This window comes from Bos javanicus, chromosome 26 (assembly GCF_032452875.1).
Source record: "Bos javanicus breed banteng chromosome 26, ARS-OSU_banteng_1.0, whole genome shotgun sequence".
Lineage (NCBI taxonomy): Eukaryota > Metazoa > Chordata > Mammalia > Artiodactyla > Bovidae > Bos > Bos javanicus.
The window spans coordinates 39,917,919-39,936,687 of NC_083893.1; the positions used below are offsets into that span (position 1 = coordinate 39,917,919).

At 45.4% G+C, this 18,769-nt stretch overlaps 1 protein-coding gene across 1 annotated transcript in view; it reads left to right on the forward strand.

The window, feature by feature from the left end:
• The first annotated feature begins 1,432 nt into the window (after window positions 1–1,432).
• Window positions 1,433–18,769, forward strand: part of PLPP4 (phospholipid phosphatase 4) — a 147,534-nt gene continuing 130,197 nt past the window's right edge. The window contains exon 1 of the mRNA XM_061403662.1: window positions 1,433–2,129. Coding sequence (XP_061259646.1) covers window positions 2,074–2,129 — 56 coding nt within the window. The 5' untranslated portion in view covers window positions 1,433–2,073. The remainder of the gene's footprint in view (window positions 2,130–18,769) is intronic.

Consider the following 18,769-nt stretch of genomic DNA (forward strand, 5'->3'; position numbering starts at 1 on the left):
ACTCTCCTCAACAAGGCTTTGTGCTCTGGCCACCCCAGACCAAAGGGAGGATTCCAACCTCTGATCTCAGAGTGATCCAGTTTTCAGAAGGGGACTGATTGGTACTGCTTTGCTAAGTTCCTTAATGTTTCTTCACGGTTCCTTGTCTGTCTGTCTGCTTGAGGGCGGATTTAGATTATGAGTCCTCGCACCCAACACATAACTGTGCTCAGTTGATGCTCATAGGTAAGTGATGTATTAATATCATTGGCTCTTGTTAGTAATCTAGAATCTGGCCTCCTGACCAGATCCTTTTGGATCTGGGTTCCTAGCGTTCACTGGGTTGACTATGGACTCTCCCACACCCCAGCTCAGTCCAGTGTGCTCAGGGTAGTTGCAAGGCCCGGGGAACAGAGGAAACAGACCCACACCTCCTTCCTCCAAGTCCTCATTACTCTACCCACACCTGACACTCCACGTGTGTGATATACATAATCAATCATTCATTCATTCACCGAATACTTACCAAGCACAGTGTGCCAGGCATCATGTATACAGTGACAGGCTAACCAGATGCAGGGCCTGCCTCTGGGGCTTCCAGGATGGCGTCCCTTCCACACAGCCAGGACTGTTCCTCCTCTGTCTGCCTTTCTCTCCCTAGTCCTTGAGATGTCTTGGCTCCGGAATCTTGGATCTGTCATGGGTCGCTTCTGAAGTAGAGTCAGTTTGCCCTCTGCTGATGTCTAAGCTCTCCTTCTAAGGTCTTCCTTCTTCCTACCCTCCCTCTTGTCCAAGGCTGCACTCTGGCTTCTCATTCCCAGTAACTACCATCTCCCCAGATCTCTAAACCCAGGAGAGATCTGGGCTCCCCAGAGACAACCTGATGGTTATGGTTAATATGAGTTTTGCATCTTGAATGTCCATTTGTTTTAAATTAATAAAAATAGGAAGTTCAAATTCTGACAAACATATAATCCTGACAGGTGATGGGAAAGCAAACCTAATCCCTGGTTGGGCTCTGGTTTGACGTCCTGACCCTCGGGTCACCGGTGAGGATCTGGCCTTTGACTCTGAACCCTTCGGGTGAGGCTTCTGGTCCTCCCAGCAGCCCTTGCTGCCTCAGGTGCTGATGACGATGCTGTGTCAGCAAAGAGGGACCCTGCCCACTGCTGGGGTAGGGGCCAGTCTCTCTCTCTCTTTTACGTTTCACAGCACAGTCCGGAGCTGCTTGGGGGCTGCGCGGGGTGGGGGTGAGGGCGGTTTCCTTTGGCGTGGCGCTGGTGGTTGGCGAAGAGCCAGGTTCCCCTTTGCCCTCAGTCTGTGCCAGGACCCTGGAATCTGGCCGGGTCTTCCAGGGGGCAAAGCAAAGCTTGAGAGTAATCTCGGGTAACTTCTTAGGGGAAAAAAAAAAAAAAAAAATTCCAGGTTAGAAAAATGTAGGAAGGGCAGAGAATAGATAGGAAGGAGCTCTGCCCGCCACGAACAGTGGGTGCCAGGGCTGTCTGGAGCCCGAGAGAATCCTCAAAGCGCTCCGCTACTACCTGCCCACGTGAGTGCGTGTGCCAAGGAGCCAGAGCCCCGGGAGCAGCGAGAGTCGAGGACGAGCGAGGAGACGCAGAGGGGCCGCAGGCAGAGACCCAGCGAGCGCGCTGCCCGGGCGCCGAGCCCAGGGGCCGCCCACTGGCGGGGGAGCCGGGGAGCGCGCAGGGGAGGCGGCGGCGTCCGGGCTTCCCCGGGCTTCCCCTCGCCCGGGCGCGAGCGCAAGGCGCGGCGGGCCCAGGAAGCGGAGGCGGTGCCGGGCGCGGGGGACCCGGGAGTCCCCCAGGCTCCCTCCCGCTCGGCGCAGGGGCCGCGGGGCTGGGAGCGTCGGGGGCGGTCGGCGCTGCGTCCCCGAACCCGAGAGCCTTGGGCGGGAGATTTGGGTTGAGTCCTCCCCGCCGCCCGCCCGCCCCTCCCGGCGCCCGCCTCCCGCCCCCGCCCGCGGCCTGGAGCGCGCCTCCCTCGCCGCCCCGGGTCTGGCGAGCCGGCACCGGCCAGGCTGCGGGAGCCGCCGAGAGCACCAGCCGCCGCCGCGGGAGCCGCTCCGGCCACACCATGCGAGAACTGGCCATTGAGATCGGGGTCCGAGCCCTGCTTTTCGGGGTCTTCGTGTAAGTAGTGGCGCGCCGCGGGTCTGGGCGCGAGGACTCGGGGACCCACGGACCGAGCAGACGTCTGGGCACCCCAAGTTTGTTTGCGCCCCGCCGGTGCCTGGATTGGAGGGTCCCTTCCCCGCCCAGGGATGCGTCCTAGGGGACCTAGAAAGACCCTTCTGTCCCCCTTCCTGGCACTCTGCGCACGAAGGGACCCCCGCGCGCGAGACTGGCCGGCTCCCGTCACCTCAACGCGCCAGGTCCCCTGGCCGGCGCCTTTCCCCGGCCCTGCACCACCTGCCGGGGATTCTGGATGCTCACGGGGACGCAAACGCGCACCCTCGTTGGCGCCCTGGGGAAGTTTCTCCCTGTGTGTGATCTTCGGAGCCCGACGTTTGCAGTCTCTGCTCCTGGCTGCATCCTTCCTGGATCCGCGCGGTGCCCAGGGCCGGGCTGGGTCTCCCTTCGCGCCCCTGGCTTTGGCGCCCGGGGGGTCCTGTTGAGCGTTTTCCCCGGAGGCATTTGCGGTGCTTCTCCGGCTGGAAAACTGTTGCTGCGGCGGCTAAGAAGTCGGAGGGCCGGCAGCCCGGGATGTGGGCTCCATATGTCGAGAGCTCTGTGCGGAGTCCATGCCCACTTAGGGCAGCAGCGAGATGCCCCGGGGGCCCTGAGCGGCGGGTGCTTGGCAAGAGGAGGGGGATCTGGCAATGGGTTTTTTCAGAGACGTCTGAGCCCCACTGTACCCCCGGGGGCCCGCCGCCGCCTCCAGCTTCCCCCGCGCCCAAGCAGCAGCGATCTGTCGCGTCTCTGCCCTTCAGATTCAAGCCCAGAACATCCGCTCAGACCCATTTCTAGCCTTCTGTCATCTCCTGTCACCTAGGCGCCGTGTCTACACTTGTCCCTCCATTAGGGGTTCAGGTTCTCTCTCCTCCTCTGCCCAGGGCTGTTTTCAGACACATTTTAAATATTTAAGTTGCATGAACTTTCTGGATTTGCATTTTTTTAAAAAGCCCATTAAGCCATTCCAAACAGGAGGCCTCTCTCTGGATTTCTGCCCCGAATCCGGAGTCCTTGGTGGCAGGTGGGAGGCCATGAGACGACTTCGGTTTTGTTCACCCAGGGTATACACGTGCAAAGAAATGCCCTTTCTGGCATGTTTTTCTTTACCAGGGACTAAATTCATCCAGCGTGTTTATTCACATTGCTAGAAAAAAATCCGTGAGCTTCCCCCAGATGCAGAAAACCCCCCCTCCTAGCTTCTGACTAAACACTAGTGTTATTCAGCCAGAAGAAGAACTCGGGTGGTTCCTGAGGCACTTTAGAAAAAAACAGAAAACACTTTTCCCTTCTCTTCATCTATTTTTCTACCTTTGGAATATACATTCAAACTAGTACTTGCCTTGCGGCCAGATGGGGACAGCTTCCAATTGGCAATTAGGCTGAGCCCCATTAAAGTATTGTGTGATAGAAATGATAAAATAGTGTTCAGTGCACAGCAAAATTTACCATTTGTTGGGTGAATGTTCGTGTGAGTTATGTTGAAATAAAGTGAGGTAGGCTCTTTGGTTGCTAGTTTTGTTTGCCACTGGCAATCATCAAATTAAAAAAAAAGGATCCAATGATATGTAAATATTTGTATTATTTTCAAACACTCCTTCAAATATCTCCCCCCCACCAAACATTTATGCAAATTTTATAAATACGTAATGAATGGTCCATGCAGTGGATTTGGAAATTTGATAATTACCATTTTATGTGCTTCTTGCTTCCTCTAAAGATGTTATGTAAAAATCAGGCAGTTCATATTTTTTTCTCCAGCTTCCCCTTTGTATTAATTACTTAATGGGGGATCTTCTATCACCCAGAGGGGATCTGTTATCACCAAAAATCTTGGGTGCTGATGGCATTTTTGGATGATTCCCTGGTTTTGTATCAAATTAGAAATATTAACAGTGTGTCCAACTTGTGGCTCTTTTACCTGCAAAGACCAGCTTGGCTATCTGTGCTCGACTCCCTGGGTGGGAATCTTGGATGCTCAGATGCTGTTATCATCAGGCAGATACGGACTTCCGGAAGGACTGGTGTGGAGCGCGAGATACAGATGACCCTTTGTTTTCTGAGATGAGCTTCTGGCGAGATGACAGAGGCTGGCTTTCGGGGTGAGGGGAGTTTTATTCTTCCTTTCGCTGGTGCTTCAGTGGCTTGAACCCACCTCTAGTCATGAAGGTGATGGTCTCAGTAGGAGGGCTTCATCCCCGTAGGTTTAGAAAGTCCCTCTGGACAGGCCGAATCCATTTCTCTGCTGTTGGGTCCAACTTAGATGACACTATTTGGTTCTTCTTGGTGTATCTCCCTTATTTCTGAGGATAAGGGAATAATCTTTTGCTGGGGGATACTTTATTTCTTTGCAGACTTGTGCCTCTAGGGAGCATCACCTGTAGATATTCCTGTTCTCTGATCAGATTTGCTCTGCATGAAACTAGAACCCCACTTCCTGGTGCCCAAAGTCGTGTCTGACTTTTGTGACCCCATGGACTGTAGCCCTCCAGGCTTCTCTGTCCATGGGATTTCGCAGGCAAGAATACTGGAGTGGGTTGCCATTTCCTTCTCCAGGGGGTTCTTCCCGACCCAGGGGTCAAACCTGCATCTCCTAACATTGGGAGGCGGATTCTTTATGGCTGAGCCACCAGAGAAGCCCCCCTAGAGGTGTGAGGTTAGTGCTAATGCAATGCATTTGTGGATGCATGGGTAGTGGGCATAGACTAGGAACCAAGGTTTCCCTTGTTCTCTTAAGGAACCGGTTCTCTGTCTCTAGACCAGGTTTAGCATTGAGGTTTGATGACTCAGGATTCCAACAGGATGCTTTTCATGGACCACTCTCCAGAGAGCACCCGAGAAATGCTCGGTCCTGCCTGAGAAGCTCAATCACCGAGGAGAAAATTAGTAACAAGTAATGCCCATCAGGGCTGGTATGTAAAGTTTAACTTACCAAGAAATAAATTGGTTTGAGGAATCAGTGTTTAGGAAACATCAAAGTATGGTGTGCAGCTTTGAGGCTGAATTTAGTACTCTGAGACTTGTGGGCTTTGCTCTTCCTCAAGGGTCCCATGGGAGGGCTTCTCAGGTGATGCTGGTGGTAAGGAACCCACCTGCCAATGCATGAGATGTGGGTTCAATCCCTGGGTCACGAAGATTCCCTGGAGGAGGGCCTGGCAACCCACTCCAGTATTCTTGCCTAGATAACCCTACGGACAGAGGAGCCTGGTGGGCTACAGTCCATACGGTCACAGTCAGACACGACTGAAGTGACTTAGTATGGCATGGCAAGGGCTGTGGGCAAAGCAGAGAGAAGGAGTGCCTACAGGCTTCCTCCATTCTGCCATCACCCTAGATGCCAGCAGGGATACTGTGAGTGTTCCTGCTAAAGCCAGACTGGATGTTGCTGAGTGAGTGGAGTGTGGAGGCAAGGAGGCCAGTCAGTGGCCCTGTGACCCACGTGTGTACCACCACTGGTACACTACTGCCACGTTTCCGCCTGGGCCCCTCCAATACCTGCCATGTATTCAGCGCTTACCATGTGCCAGACACTAATAAAGACAATCGCATATATATTTAACCGTTATATGCACCTGATGAGGCGGGTGTGTTGACATTTCTAATCATGGATGAAGGATCTGGAACACAGATTAAGAAACTGCCACAGAGCTGGTAAGGGCGCTGAGACCTAAATCTCGATGCTCCAGCTCTCAGTCACCTTGCTGTACAGCTTCAGGGAAAAAAAATAAAAACAGCCAGCAGTGGTCTGTTGAGGGCTCGCTGTCCACCAAAGGGACTCCATGTGATTTCTCCTTTAAGCCTCATTTTGCTTGAAGAGATCCTCTTAATTTTTCCGACTTTACAAATAGGGAGACCAATTTAGAAAGGCTAAGTAACTTGTCTGCAGGTACTCAGCCAGCAGGAGGTATAACATGCTTTCAGGCAGTTGTCTTCCTTTCCCAAAGCTGCTGAGATGAACTATGTCCAGTTCCAGGCTTCCAGACGGGAACCAAAGTGACCGCCTCTTAGAAGCCATCCCTCCGCTAACGATCCTTTATCTGTAGAGAAGCACGGTCTGGACTGATGTCACTCTAGTTCCAAAACCAGACTCTCTGACATCTCAGTGGTGGAGGGGGCCAGCTGTGGTTCACCCTCCCTAAGAGGAGGGGTTGGGCTTGTTACAGATTGTAAGGGTCTTCCTTACGTCGCTGGAGCCCAGAGAGCATGACGTGGTGAGGAAGTTGCCGATAAAGACACTAAAGGACTAGCGCTGTTTTCTCTTGCCGCTGTTGGCCGTTCCCCTCTGGGGCATCAGTTAAATGGGAGAAACCTTTATTTACAGCCCTGCAGAAAGGACCCTGGACATATGCTGATGACCTGACCTGCTAACGGGTGGGTGGGGGATGGCACAGATGAGCTGCCTACTTCATTTATGAGTCTGGGCTCCTCAACCTCTCTTTTTCTCCCCACATCCCTCCATCCTCTTTCTCTCCCTCCCTGTGGCTCCCGGAGGATCCTTGTCTGGGATGTCCCTCCAGAAGTAGGGGTGTGCTCAGGATGCCAGGCAATGGTGTTTGCTTTACCTCAGATCAACTCAGCCTCTCTCCTTTGAGCACTTCCTATGCTGGAGGCCTGAGCAGGTGGCAGGGATGGTTGGGTAAGGAAGACCAGGGGGCCTCCAAGGAGCATGCAGCCTGGCAGAGCAAGACACGACACACTGCTTTTTGTTATTCCCCGCCCCCTCCCTGTCACTTTGCAATCACTGGTTTTGAAAGTTTTGCCTCCAAACATTTCCCTTTTATTATCCATCCAGCCTGTAGAGGCATGTTTGGCATCTTGTAGGTGCCTGCAGTTATCGTGGTTATTTTTTTTCTCTTTCATTAGTAAACTTCAGTTTGTGTAATTCCAAACAGACACAGAGTAACTTGGCGCTTTAGCTGATCCAGGTGATTTGCTCGAGGGCCCTGGTTGTGAGGTTGATTTTTGGAATATTGGCAGTAGCTAATAGATCTTTCTTTATTACCCTGAGGAGTCTGATTTAAGACTCGAGGTTGGGGAGGGCTGTGGTGTTTGGAGCAGACTGCTCGGTCTTGTTTAGAAGGAGGAATTAATTAGCCCTGGGAGGAATGACAAGGAAGAGACAGGTGCCAAGGATGGTTGTTTAGAGCTGGCATCTCTCACCTGAGTCTTGAGCAGGGCATGGAAGGTGCAGAGACCCTGGGCCCAAGAACATTCCTGCAGACAGAGTCCTGGAGCCAAAGCCTGGAGGCACATTTTGGGTGGAATTGGCTCAGATGGTAAAGAATCGGCCTACAGGGATCAACCCAGGTTTGATCCCTGGGTTGGGAGGATTCCCTGGAGAAGGGAATGGCAACCTACTCCAGTATTCTTGCCTGGAGAATCCCATGGATGGAGGAGCCTGGTGGGCTGCAAAGAGTAGGACATGAATGAGTGACTAACACTAAGCTCGCCACGTGTGGCCTCAACACAAAGTGTGGGTTTCAAGGTTGGGGAGTTGAGTTGTAGGAGGGTCAGGAAATGAGCATGGCACGAGGACGTCTTAGGGCCCGCGTGAAGCCTGGATGTTCCCCTGTGTGGAACGTCCCTGGGGAGCCCTGGGAAACAAAAAAGCACCACGAACAGACACGCGCCCACTGTGGAGGGTGCAGTAGTTCCCTCAGCACCTAGGCCCCGGTCCTTCTGTCAGTGGCCATGTGCGCCTCTGTTGCTGGGCTCCTCTGTGCTTTTGGGGACCCTGAGGTTTGTTCTGCTGTCTGTGCAGGAATCCACATCCCTGTCTTCTTTGCTTTCCCTGCTCTTTCAGCTGGGCCTTGCATGGTTGGCGCTCAGGAGAGCTCACCAGCTGGTGCTTGGTTTGCGAAGATCGTGTTTACAGACCCCTGAGTTCGGCATCCATTCAGAGCAAGGCTTCCTGAAGGGCAGCCTACTGACCACCTGCGCCTGAATTACCTGGGCCCCAGTACAGGCCTAACTGGATCAGCCTTTGGAGTGGAGCCCGACCCTGGAGTGGATCAACACTCCCATCAGCCCGTGGAGTGTTGCATTTTCATCAGGCGATCCTTCTTACACATTTGGGAACTGCTGACGTGCAGTTACAGAGGCTTGAGACCCTCTTGTGGTCTACAGTCGCCTCTGGTTATTTTCTCCTTTGGCTACATGGGAGACGACCATTCCCAAATCCCTGCGTTCAGGTGGGGCCGTGGGGAACATGGGCAGAGTGAGAGGGTCACCTTCAGGTTGAGGCAGCATCAGGCCCCTTTGGTGACCTGTCATTGTCCTTCTCTGTTGGCGGCAAGCATGGAGCTCTTTGTTGAGGTGGCAAAGTTGCCAGATGCCAGCTGCTGTTGGAGGTGGACTTGTGGGACAGAAGGAAGCTTTTTTTCATTAACTGTGATTTGGGGACTGAGGTAGCTCAGCTGGTAAAGAATCCGCCTGCAATGTGGGAGACCTGGGTTCCATCCCTGGGTTGGGAAGATCCACTGGAGAAGGGAAAGGCTACCCACTCCAGTATTCTGGCCTGGATGGAGAATTCCATGGACTGTATAATCCATGGGATTGCAAAGAGTCAGGCACTACTGAGTGACTTTCACTTTAGCTACTGTAGCAGAAATCTATTCTATCTACTACACCTGTAATAATTTTGCTCACTCTCTAGGAACAAAGGGTTTTTTGAGGCAAAGTGTAAATGACAAACCATGGGCTTTGGAGCTAGATGGACAGGGTTGGGATGGGATTTTGACTCTGCTACCAACTAGCAAATTGCCTAAAACCTCAGTTTTTTCGTGAGTGAAATGGGTTAGTTCCTACTTCACTGGGTTTTATTAAATAAGGTGCTGTAAGTGCCTACAGTACATACACTGATAATTAGGTGTCTGCTCCCTACTCTTGTGAATCCCTATTGTCTGTATGTCCTGTCAAAATCCAGCAGTGTAGTATAGTGGTCACAGTTAGGCCCTGGGCGTTGGGTTCCTGGGGCTTGAATCCTGGTTTTGTCACTTAGCTGTGGGAACCTCTTAGCAAAGTGTTTATCCTAGTTCAGTCCATGTTTCTCCATCTGTTCTCCATCAACAGCATCCTCGGATGTCAGGCTTGTGAGTACTAAATGAGAGCCTCAACAAATGGTGATATGATTTTTATTATCCTTTTATTTAGATGAGTCCATAATGTACACGCTAAGGAAAATGCCATAGGTAGCTAATGATACTCTTATTGCAGATGATTTACTACAAGATTTCTGTAAAATGATTAATTCCTTTATATTTCAAATGATTGCTTTTAGCCCCCTAAAGTGAGGTACATAAATTGCCATGAGTTCATTCAGTGAGCTGTACCCCCATTAAAGCATGGGGTGCTGTCTCTCTGATGGTGTCTCAGCCCTGTAGCTTCTCAGCAGTGACAAATCACTGGCCTTTTACAGCAGCGATTCTAGGACACTGAATCAGAAGTGTTATCAGCGTTCGCTAATATGTAAGGAAAATGCTGTGTTCCCATCATTGACTTTTGAGTCTGTGCTTGTCACACAGAGTTCTGCTAGAAGCCTGCTGCAGACAGTTTTTCAATCAGACACCCCTTGTACCCACCAGTCTCTGCATACCAGACCAAGTATACCCAGTGCTTCCCACCCCCCCATCCAGGAGGGCATCTGCTCTGCCTTCTGCTAAATGGAGCATCCTTCCATTTGAAATATTATTTGCCACTGTAGAATGAGTCGGCTGTACCCAGAATTCTGAGAATTGGTGATGTTTTCCCACAGGGAGATAAATGCTTACAACGCCACAAAAAGAGATCATTAGTTTTATAGCTTTGGGATAAAGTTATCTCAATTAGTTATAAAGATTATACCTTTTATGACCCACACAAGGCTCGTAAAAGCTCCATATCTCTATTTTTCTGTGATAGTGTTTTTAAATATGAAAATTGTCTCAGTAATATTGTTTCTTTAAAAAATATAATCTTGGTGTTCTGCGGATGAATTAGAAACCCTGGTTCACCGTGAGGAAGTAAATTAGTACAGGACCTGGCAGTGCCTGGGATGGTTGAGCAGGAAGCCAGGAGGGGCTGGGGCTGTGGAGCCCAAGGACTGCTTCATAACAATCTTTTAATACATGACTGTGAAAAATTGTCCCGTCGAGGTGAGGGACGAGTTGTTATCCTGTGTCCACTGAAGACAAAGCAGTGAGAAACGGGGTCAGAAGCTGCAGGAGCATCTAGGTTGGTTTGCAGAAAGCAAACAGTCTGCCGATCAGCACTAGACATATCTTTCTCCTTTACCAGAGGGTTTTTAAAACGTGTTTTTATTGAAGTATCAGTTTGAACCATGTGGAATTGCTGATATTTGACTGTTTTGACCTATAGACTCAGGAATTTCATCTCAGTCCAAACTAAAAATAATATCCACAAAGAAAAGTGCATGATTCATGACTGTACAGAGCACCCTCCACCCTGACGGCCCCTTCTGCCACCCTGAGGGTCCCCGTCATTCTAACTTCTAACAGCGTTTTTGAGCTTTGTGTAAATGGCATCACGCACTGTGTGTACTGCTTTCTGGAGCTTTTTTGGGGCTTTTTGCTTGGGCATGCTTTGGAGACTTATCCGTGTTATGCGTAGCTTTAGTTTGTTAATTCTCATTGTCATTGCATGATGGTGCCTTTTTGTTTACTCGTTATATGGATATCATTTATTGATATTTGGATTCTTTATTATTTTTGGCTATTAAGCATAATGCTGCTACTGTTTTTAATGAACATATCTGTAATTCCTGTGGGCTATATACTGAGGGGTGGAAATGCTCAGGAACTCATCTGAGATTTTTAAAGAGGATTTGGCTTCTTTTTGTCTGGCCCAGATCCTGAGAGAGAGCACTAGTCTGAATGCTGCTTTAATCTCCATCCGTTGATCAGTTACTTTGTGTAAAGCACGTGGTGAATGACAGGAGGATGCGCAGAGGATGGGTCCCCACTCTGCAGGAGGGGGACAGCCTGGCACCAAAGTCTGCTCATGGGCATCAGAGCTGTATCCTGACTGCTGATGAGAGAGACGTATCCCGGCTTCCTTATCTGTAAAGTGGGGACAAGATATCATTGCCGAGGAGGCTTAAAGGTGAAGGGAAGTAATGTTAAGGGAAGTAACGGTAAGTGTTAAAGCCAGGCTCCTTTCCTTCCTCCACCTCTCTTCCCTCCAGTGGGGATGTCAAGATTCAGTTCAGTCACTCAGTCGTGTCCAACTCTTTGTGACCCCATGGACTGCAGCATACCAGCCCTCCCTGTCCATCACCAACTCCTGGAGTTTACTCAAACTCATGTCCATCGAGTCAGTGATGCCACCCAACCATCTCGTCCTCTGTTGTCCCCTTCTCCTCCTGCCTTTAATCTTTCCCAGAATCAGGGTCTTTTCCAATGAGTTAGTTCTTCACATCAGGTAGCCAAAGTATTGGAGTCTCAGCTTCAGCATCAGTCCTTCCAATGAATATTCAGGACTGATTTCCTTTAGGATTGACTGGATGGATTTCCTTGCAGTCCAAGGGACTCTCACATCTTCTTCAACACCACAGTTCAAAAGTATCCATTCTTCAGTGCTCACCTTTCTTTATGGTCCAACTCTCACATCCATACATGACTACTGGGAAAACCATAGCTTTGAATAGATAGACCTTTGTTGGCAAAGTAATGTCTGTGCTTTTTAATATGCTGTCTAGGTTGATCATAGCTTTTCTTCCATGAACAGTATGAAAAGGGGGAGGTTGAGATAGAGGTAAATAAAAGATACCTAATGTCACAAACAGGGAGATCCTAAAGGAAATCAACCCTGAATATTCACTGGAAGGACTAATGCTGAAGCTGAAGCTCCAATACATTGGCCACCTGATGCAAAGAAATGACTCATTGGAAGAGACCCTGATGCTGGGGATGATTGAGGGCAGGAGGAGAAGGGGGTGGGAGAGGATGAGATAGTTAGATAGCATCACTGAGTCAATGGATATGAGTTTGTGCAAACTCCGAGAGATGGTGAAGGACAAGAAAGCCTGGTGTGCTGCAGTCCACGGGGTCACAAAGAGTCAGACACGACTGAACACCTGAACGACGACAACAGTGTCGCAATGTAACACTGAGTGCAGCGCTCAGTGCCACAGCAGACATGAACCTGGAACTGGTGTCTGGGGAGTCTGAGGATGGTGTTCTGAATAATTGTCCAAGAGGTCATTGAGAAAAAGAAGAGGCTTATATGCATGTATAGGGGCTTCCCTGGTGGCTCAGTCGGTAAAGAATCGGTCTGCAATGCAGGAGACTGCTTATGTGTATGTGTGGGTATCCTTTAATTGACCTGTCTCTCCATCGTGGTTACAGGAAACAAGTTTTAATACTAACCATGTGCCATGTTCATACTAGGCATTTGTCACACCCTAGATGACTTAATCTTTTCAATCCTTTAGGAGGTGATACTGTTGTCCTAATTTACAGAGTTTTCTGTTCAGTTCAGTTCAGTTGCTCAGTCATGTCCGACTCTTCGCGACCCCATGAATCGCAGCACTCCAGGCCTCCCTGTCCATCACCAACTCCTGGAGTTCACTCAGACTCACGTCCATCGAGTCGGTGATGCCATCCAGCCATCTCATCCTCTGATGTCCCCTTCTCCTCCTGCCCCCAATCCCTCCCAGCATCAGAGTCTTTTCCAATGAGTCAGCTCTACACATGAGGTGGCCAAAGTACTGGAGTTTCAGCTTTAGCATCATTCCTTCCTAAAGGAGATCAGCCCTGGAGATCACCCAGGGCTGATGTCCTTTAGGATGGACTGGTTGGATCTCCTTGCAGTCCAAGGGACTCTCAAGAGTCTTCTCCAACACCACAGTTCAAAAGCATCAATTCTTCGGTGCTCAGCTTTCTTCATGCATATAGATTAGCACAAGCTTTTTATGGGCTCTGATGAACAAGTGTAGCCATTGAACTTAGTTTTGTACATAATGTAGATAACCATTGGTTAGCTTGGAAGATATCCATAAACTGTTGTTAAGTGATAAAAAGCAGGTTACATAAGTGTGTATAAAGCTACTGTAATGTGGTAATAGAATAAAATCAATTTGTATCTATGTCGGTAAGAAAATAGCTATAAAGATAAACAATGAAATCTTAATGGTGGTTATTTCAGGCTGATGGGATTATATAATATTTGCTTTTTTTTCATTATAACATTTATTGTGTAATTATTTTACAGTAAACATTTATTACTTTCATACATAATTAGAAATTGACTTAGATGTTTCCTGTTATAGGGGAAAAAAGAAGCTAATTAAATATCCATAGACAGGGCACTGGATGATTCTTTTCTGATTGCTTTAGAAATATCTGAAGTGGGAATGCGTCAAAAATCAACCTTACTATATTTCATGTCAAATAAAATGTTTCAAGGAAAATCAGAAAGTAAGGATTAACACACAGGATGTGTGAGATCATGGTAAAACAGATATGATCAGATGTTATACGTGGAATTATAAATGGACATGAGCCTTTTGAAGAGTAACATCGCAGTGCGTAGACAGCCATAAAAATTATTCCTGTTCTTTGACTTAGAATGCTTTAAAAAATATGTTGAAACACTAATATAAAAGACACAAAATCTTCCTGTATAAAGATGTTCATTGTTGTGTTCCATGCCAAGCAAATACAACTTGTCAAATAAAAATAAATTAAAGTTCAAATGGTCAAAAAAATTTCAAATGGTCAACATTTGAAGAAAAGTTGTAGAAGTTATGAATATAAAGAAATACTATGTAGCTATTAAAGTAACCTTTTTGAAAACCATGAAGAAACAGGGTAAAATTTTATGAAGTAATTGTTAAGGAAAACACTACACAAAAATATATTTCCAGACTATTGGAAATAGGTCTGATTCGGACAAATGTTAGAAAAGATTACAAAAAATGAATCTGATGGGAATGAATGTTCCCCTTCACTTGAACATTATTTTAAAAATTAAAGCAATACAAAAGGTGTAAGTTTCCCAGAACTCCTGCACTTTTGCCAATTCCATTCTCTTCACTTTTTAAAGTTAAATTTTTAAACAAATATTTATATAATAAAAAAGAAAATACATTTTATCTATAGCTTAACTTTTTTAACTTAATATACCTTGGAGATATTTTCTATCTTTATAGATCTACTTGATTCCTTTTGCTGGCTGTGTAGTGTTCTGTTGTATTAACCTCTTCACAGAATTTTAAGAGTATTTTCATCTTTTGTTATAATAGACAACATTGCAGTTGTGCATATATTGTGATATACCTATTAAATTACTGCTGTGATAAACCCAATAAGTGAAATCTCTGGGCCAAAGGCCACATGTATTTTAAATTCTGATGGGTACTACCAAAAGTGAAAGTGGAAGTCGCTTAGAGGTGTCTGACTCTTTGTGACCCCATGGGCTGTCCATGGAATTCAGAATACTAGAGTGGGTAGCTTTTCCCTTCTCCAGGGGATTTTCCCAACCCAGGGATCAAACCCAGGTCTCCCACATTGCAGGGGGAGTCTTTATCAACTGAGTTATCAAGGAAGCTCTGCTGCAGCTGCTGCTAAGTCGCTTCTGTTGTGTCCGACTCTGTGCAACCCCATAGACAGCAGCCCACCAGGCTCCTCCGTCCGTGGGATTCTCCAGGCAAGAACACTGGAGTGGGTTGCCATTTCCTGCTCCAGCGCATGACAGTGAGAAGTGAAAGTGAAGTCGCTCAGTCGTGTCTGACTCTTAGCGATCCCATGGACTGCAGCCTACCAGGCTCCTCCGTCCATGGAAGTTTCCAGGCAAGAGTACTGGAGTGGGTCACCAGTGCCCTTTCCTGGGTATTACCAAATTGCTACCCAAATGGCTATACCTACTTACATTCTACCAATAGTTCAGAGGTATCTGTTTTTTTTAACATCTTTGCCAATGCTGGATGTTATTAACAGTTTGTATTTATACCATGAGAGGGAATATATCATTTGCATCTTTTCACTCGTGTGTTGGAAATTTGTCTTTTTAACTAAAATATCTGCCATTTCCCTTTATTCATGCTTTTATTGGATCTTCACATTTATCTTCCTGATATGTAGGAGTGCTTTATTCTTAATAGCTATTGACCTTTTATTTCATAAGTTGCAAACTTTTATACCTGTATGATTTTTAAATTTTTTTGCACTTTCTATTATTGTGCACAATTCAGTGATATAGTTAAATCTATCAGTCTTTTCCTTTTGGTTTCAGAGTTTCTGTCCTATTTAGAAAGGTGGCTCAGCTGGTAAAGAATCTGCCTGCAATTGGGGATATCTAGGTTCAGTCCCTGGGTTGGGAAGATCCTCTGGAGAGAGGAAAGGCTACCCACTCTGGTTTTCTGGCCTGGAGAATTCCATGGACTGTATAGCCCATAGGGTCACCATGAGTCAGACCTGACTGAGTGACTTTCATTTTCACTTTCACTTTTATCAGCTAAAACAGAAACATTTTTCTGTATTGCCTAGTATTTTATACTTTCCTTCTTTAATTTTAATTCTTTATTAGAATTTTAATTCTGTATGAGATTTAATTTAATTTTAATTCTGTATCAGAATTTTTTAAACTTATGGAATGAAGTGGAGGATTTAACATTTTTATTACATGTGGTTTGTCAGTTACAAAATAGACATTGTTTTCTCAGTGACTTATTTATCATGTAACAAACTTCGGTATGTCCGAAGATTGCAAGTGCATTCTGTTGTGGTTATTTGTTTGCCTGGTTGTGGCTCAATATAACATTTTAATTACTGTAACTCTATAGTTTACTGAGATATCTGAAGGGAAATGGCCTATTCTTCCTGAGAAGGTTTAGATTGCAAGATCCAGAACCAGGATGTCTGGGGCTCAAAACACTAATCTGCTGTTGACTAATTATGTGAACTTGGGTGGTTTGCTTTATCTCTCTGTGTTTCAGCTTCTTAGCCTTAAATAAGGAGATAATTACCGTGTTTGGAGAAGGAAATGGCAACTCACTCCAGAATTCTTGCTTGGAGAACCTCATGGACAGAGGAGCCTGGAGGGTCCCTGGGGTCACAAAGAGCTGGACACGACTTAACGACTGAACAACCACAGTGCTAAAATAGTTTCATTGAATTGAGATCAGAGACTGTGACTTGTGTGATTTCTAGTTTTTAAAAAAATTTTGTTATGATTCTCTGTATGGTCACATACATAGTCAATTTTTAAATTTACCTACAGTGTAAATTTTTGTAAATTTACATAGTTTGAACATAATGAATAGTTTCTGTTTGGTAGATATAAAGCTCTAAATATATTAAAGCAAGTTAGCTGTGCTGTTCAAATCCTCATATTTTCACTCTTTTAAATTTGTTCTTTTAAATGTGAAGATATGCTCCCTATGTCAAACTGGGGTAATTAAAGCTTTCACATTTTTTGAGATACTAATATTTATTTTGTATTGCTTCGAACTTATTCTGTTTTCTTTTAAGTGGTGCTCATTTTTGTGTTTTTTCCCCCCTTTTGTTTCTTGCTTTGCTGAATAGTTCAACTTTTCTTTGCTACCTCCTTTTTTTTTCCTTTAGTGATTTGTAACTGAGATTACTATGTCCATTTCTGGGTAGTGTTCTTAAATTATCTTTAATTCTGATGAAATTGAACCTCTTATCATCATGAAGTTTCAATCTTTGTTTTAATGTTCTTTATGTTAAATTCTACTTTATTTACTTTTAATATGTAGCTGCATTATCTTTCTTCAGATTAATGTCTCCACAGAATGTACTTTTCAGTCTTTTTATTTTCAACCTATCTGTATTTTTATGTTTAATGTATAAAACTATGACTCTTAGAAATAGCTTTTAGTTGTGCCTTTTAATTTTATCCAGTCTGACCAGTCTCTGACATTCAGTTGGAATGGTTAAGCCATTTACAGTTAATGCAATGGATATGGTTGGGTTGAAGCCTACCACCTTCTTATTTGATTTTTATTTTTTTCACCTATTCTTGTTTCTCTTTTTCTGTCTTCTTTTAGGCTAATCAAATACTTGTTAGTATTCCACTTTATCTCCTTTATTGTATTTTAATTATAGCTCTTTAAAAAATTCATATGATCCTCTATACATTACAGTATGCATTTTTTACTTGTCATTGTTAAGTCAATATTATACCATTTTATGTACAATGTAAGAATCTTTAAAAAACATGTTTTTCTCATACCTTTGGTACATTGTCTTAGGTTTCACTTTTATATGTAAGCCCCATAAAACATTTACATTATTCCATCTTAGCAATTAATACATTTTTACAGAAATTAAATTTTAAATATATGTTTACCCAGACATCTACCATTTCTAGTACTCTTTATTACTTCTTGCATATTTGATTTTCCCTTTAGGATTCTATCCCTTCAGCCTAGATAACTTCCTTTAGCATTTCTTGTAGGGCAGGTTTGCCAGAAATGAATTCTTTTGGCTTTTGCCTTATTGGATTTGTCTTTATTTTGCCTTAACTTTGGAAAGACATTTTTGTTTGTTATAGAATTTTAGATCGACAATTTTCTTTCAGTACTTTGCTGCTGCGGCTAAGTCGCTTCAGTCGTGTCCAACCCTGTGCAACCCCAGAGACGGCAGCCCACCAGGCTTGCCCGTCCCTGGGATTCTCCAGGCAAGAACACTGGAGTGGGTTGCCATTTCCTTCTCCAATGCATGAAAGTGAAAAGTGAAAATGAAGTTGCTCAGTCGTGTCCGACTCTAGCAACCCCATGGACTGCAACCTACCAGGCTCCTCCATCCATGGGATTTTCCAGGCAAAAGTACTAGAGTGGGGTGCCATTGCCTTCTCTGTTTCTTTAGGGATGGCTTTGAATTGTCTTGTAGATTTTAATGTTCTGATGAGAAGTCAGCCATCACTCTTCTGAATGCCACATGTTTTCCTGTTGGCTGATGTTAAAACTTTAGTTTCATTTTTGGTTTCAGCAGTTTGTCTATGATATGTCTCATTTGGTCTCATTTATATATATATATATATATTTTTTTACAGCTCAAGTAGACAGATCTTTTATTAGATAGACAGTAGATAGTACACTCCTGAGACAAGGGAGCAGGCCAACCCCAGAGGAGTGGCACATTTGTGTGTTTGCTGCTTAGTTCATAGAGATTTTTGGAGCGATGGTTTGATGTCTTTCATCAATTAGTTATTCTCAAGACATTATTTTTTCAAATATTTCTTTAGCCCCAGTCTGTCCGTCTCTCCTCTCCTTCTGGTTCTTCAGTTATGTATATATCAGACAGTTTATTATTATTATTCCCCAGGTCTTGGGTAGTTCTTTCTGTTTTTCTTTTCTTTTTTTTTTAATTTCCCTCTCTGTGACTTAGTTTAAGATAATATCTATTGACTTTTCTTCAAATTCACTAATTCTTTATTCTGCTGTATCTATTTTTTTTGGTAAGCCCATGCAACAGATGTTTTATTTCAAATGCTTATTTTTTTCAGTTATATATTGCTAATTTCCTTTTGATTCTTTTTTGTAGAGTTTTAGTTTCTTTGTGATATTTTCCACTGGTTCACCTATTCTTGTCATCTTTCCCTAGAATTAAACATATTTTAGAGTAGAAAGTCCTTTTCTG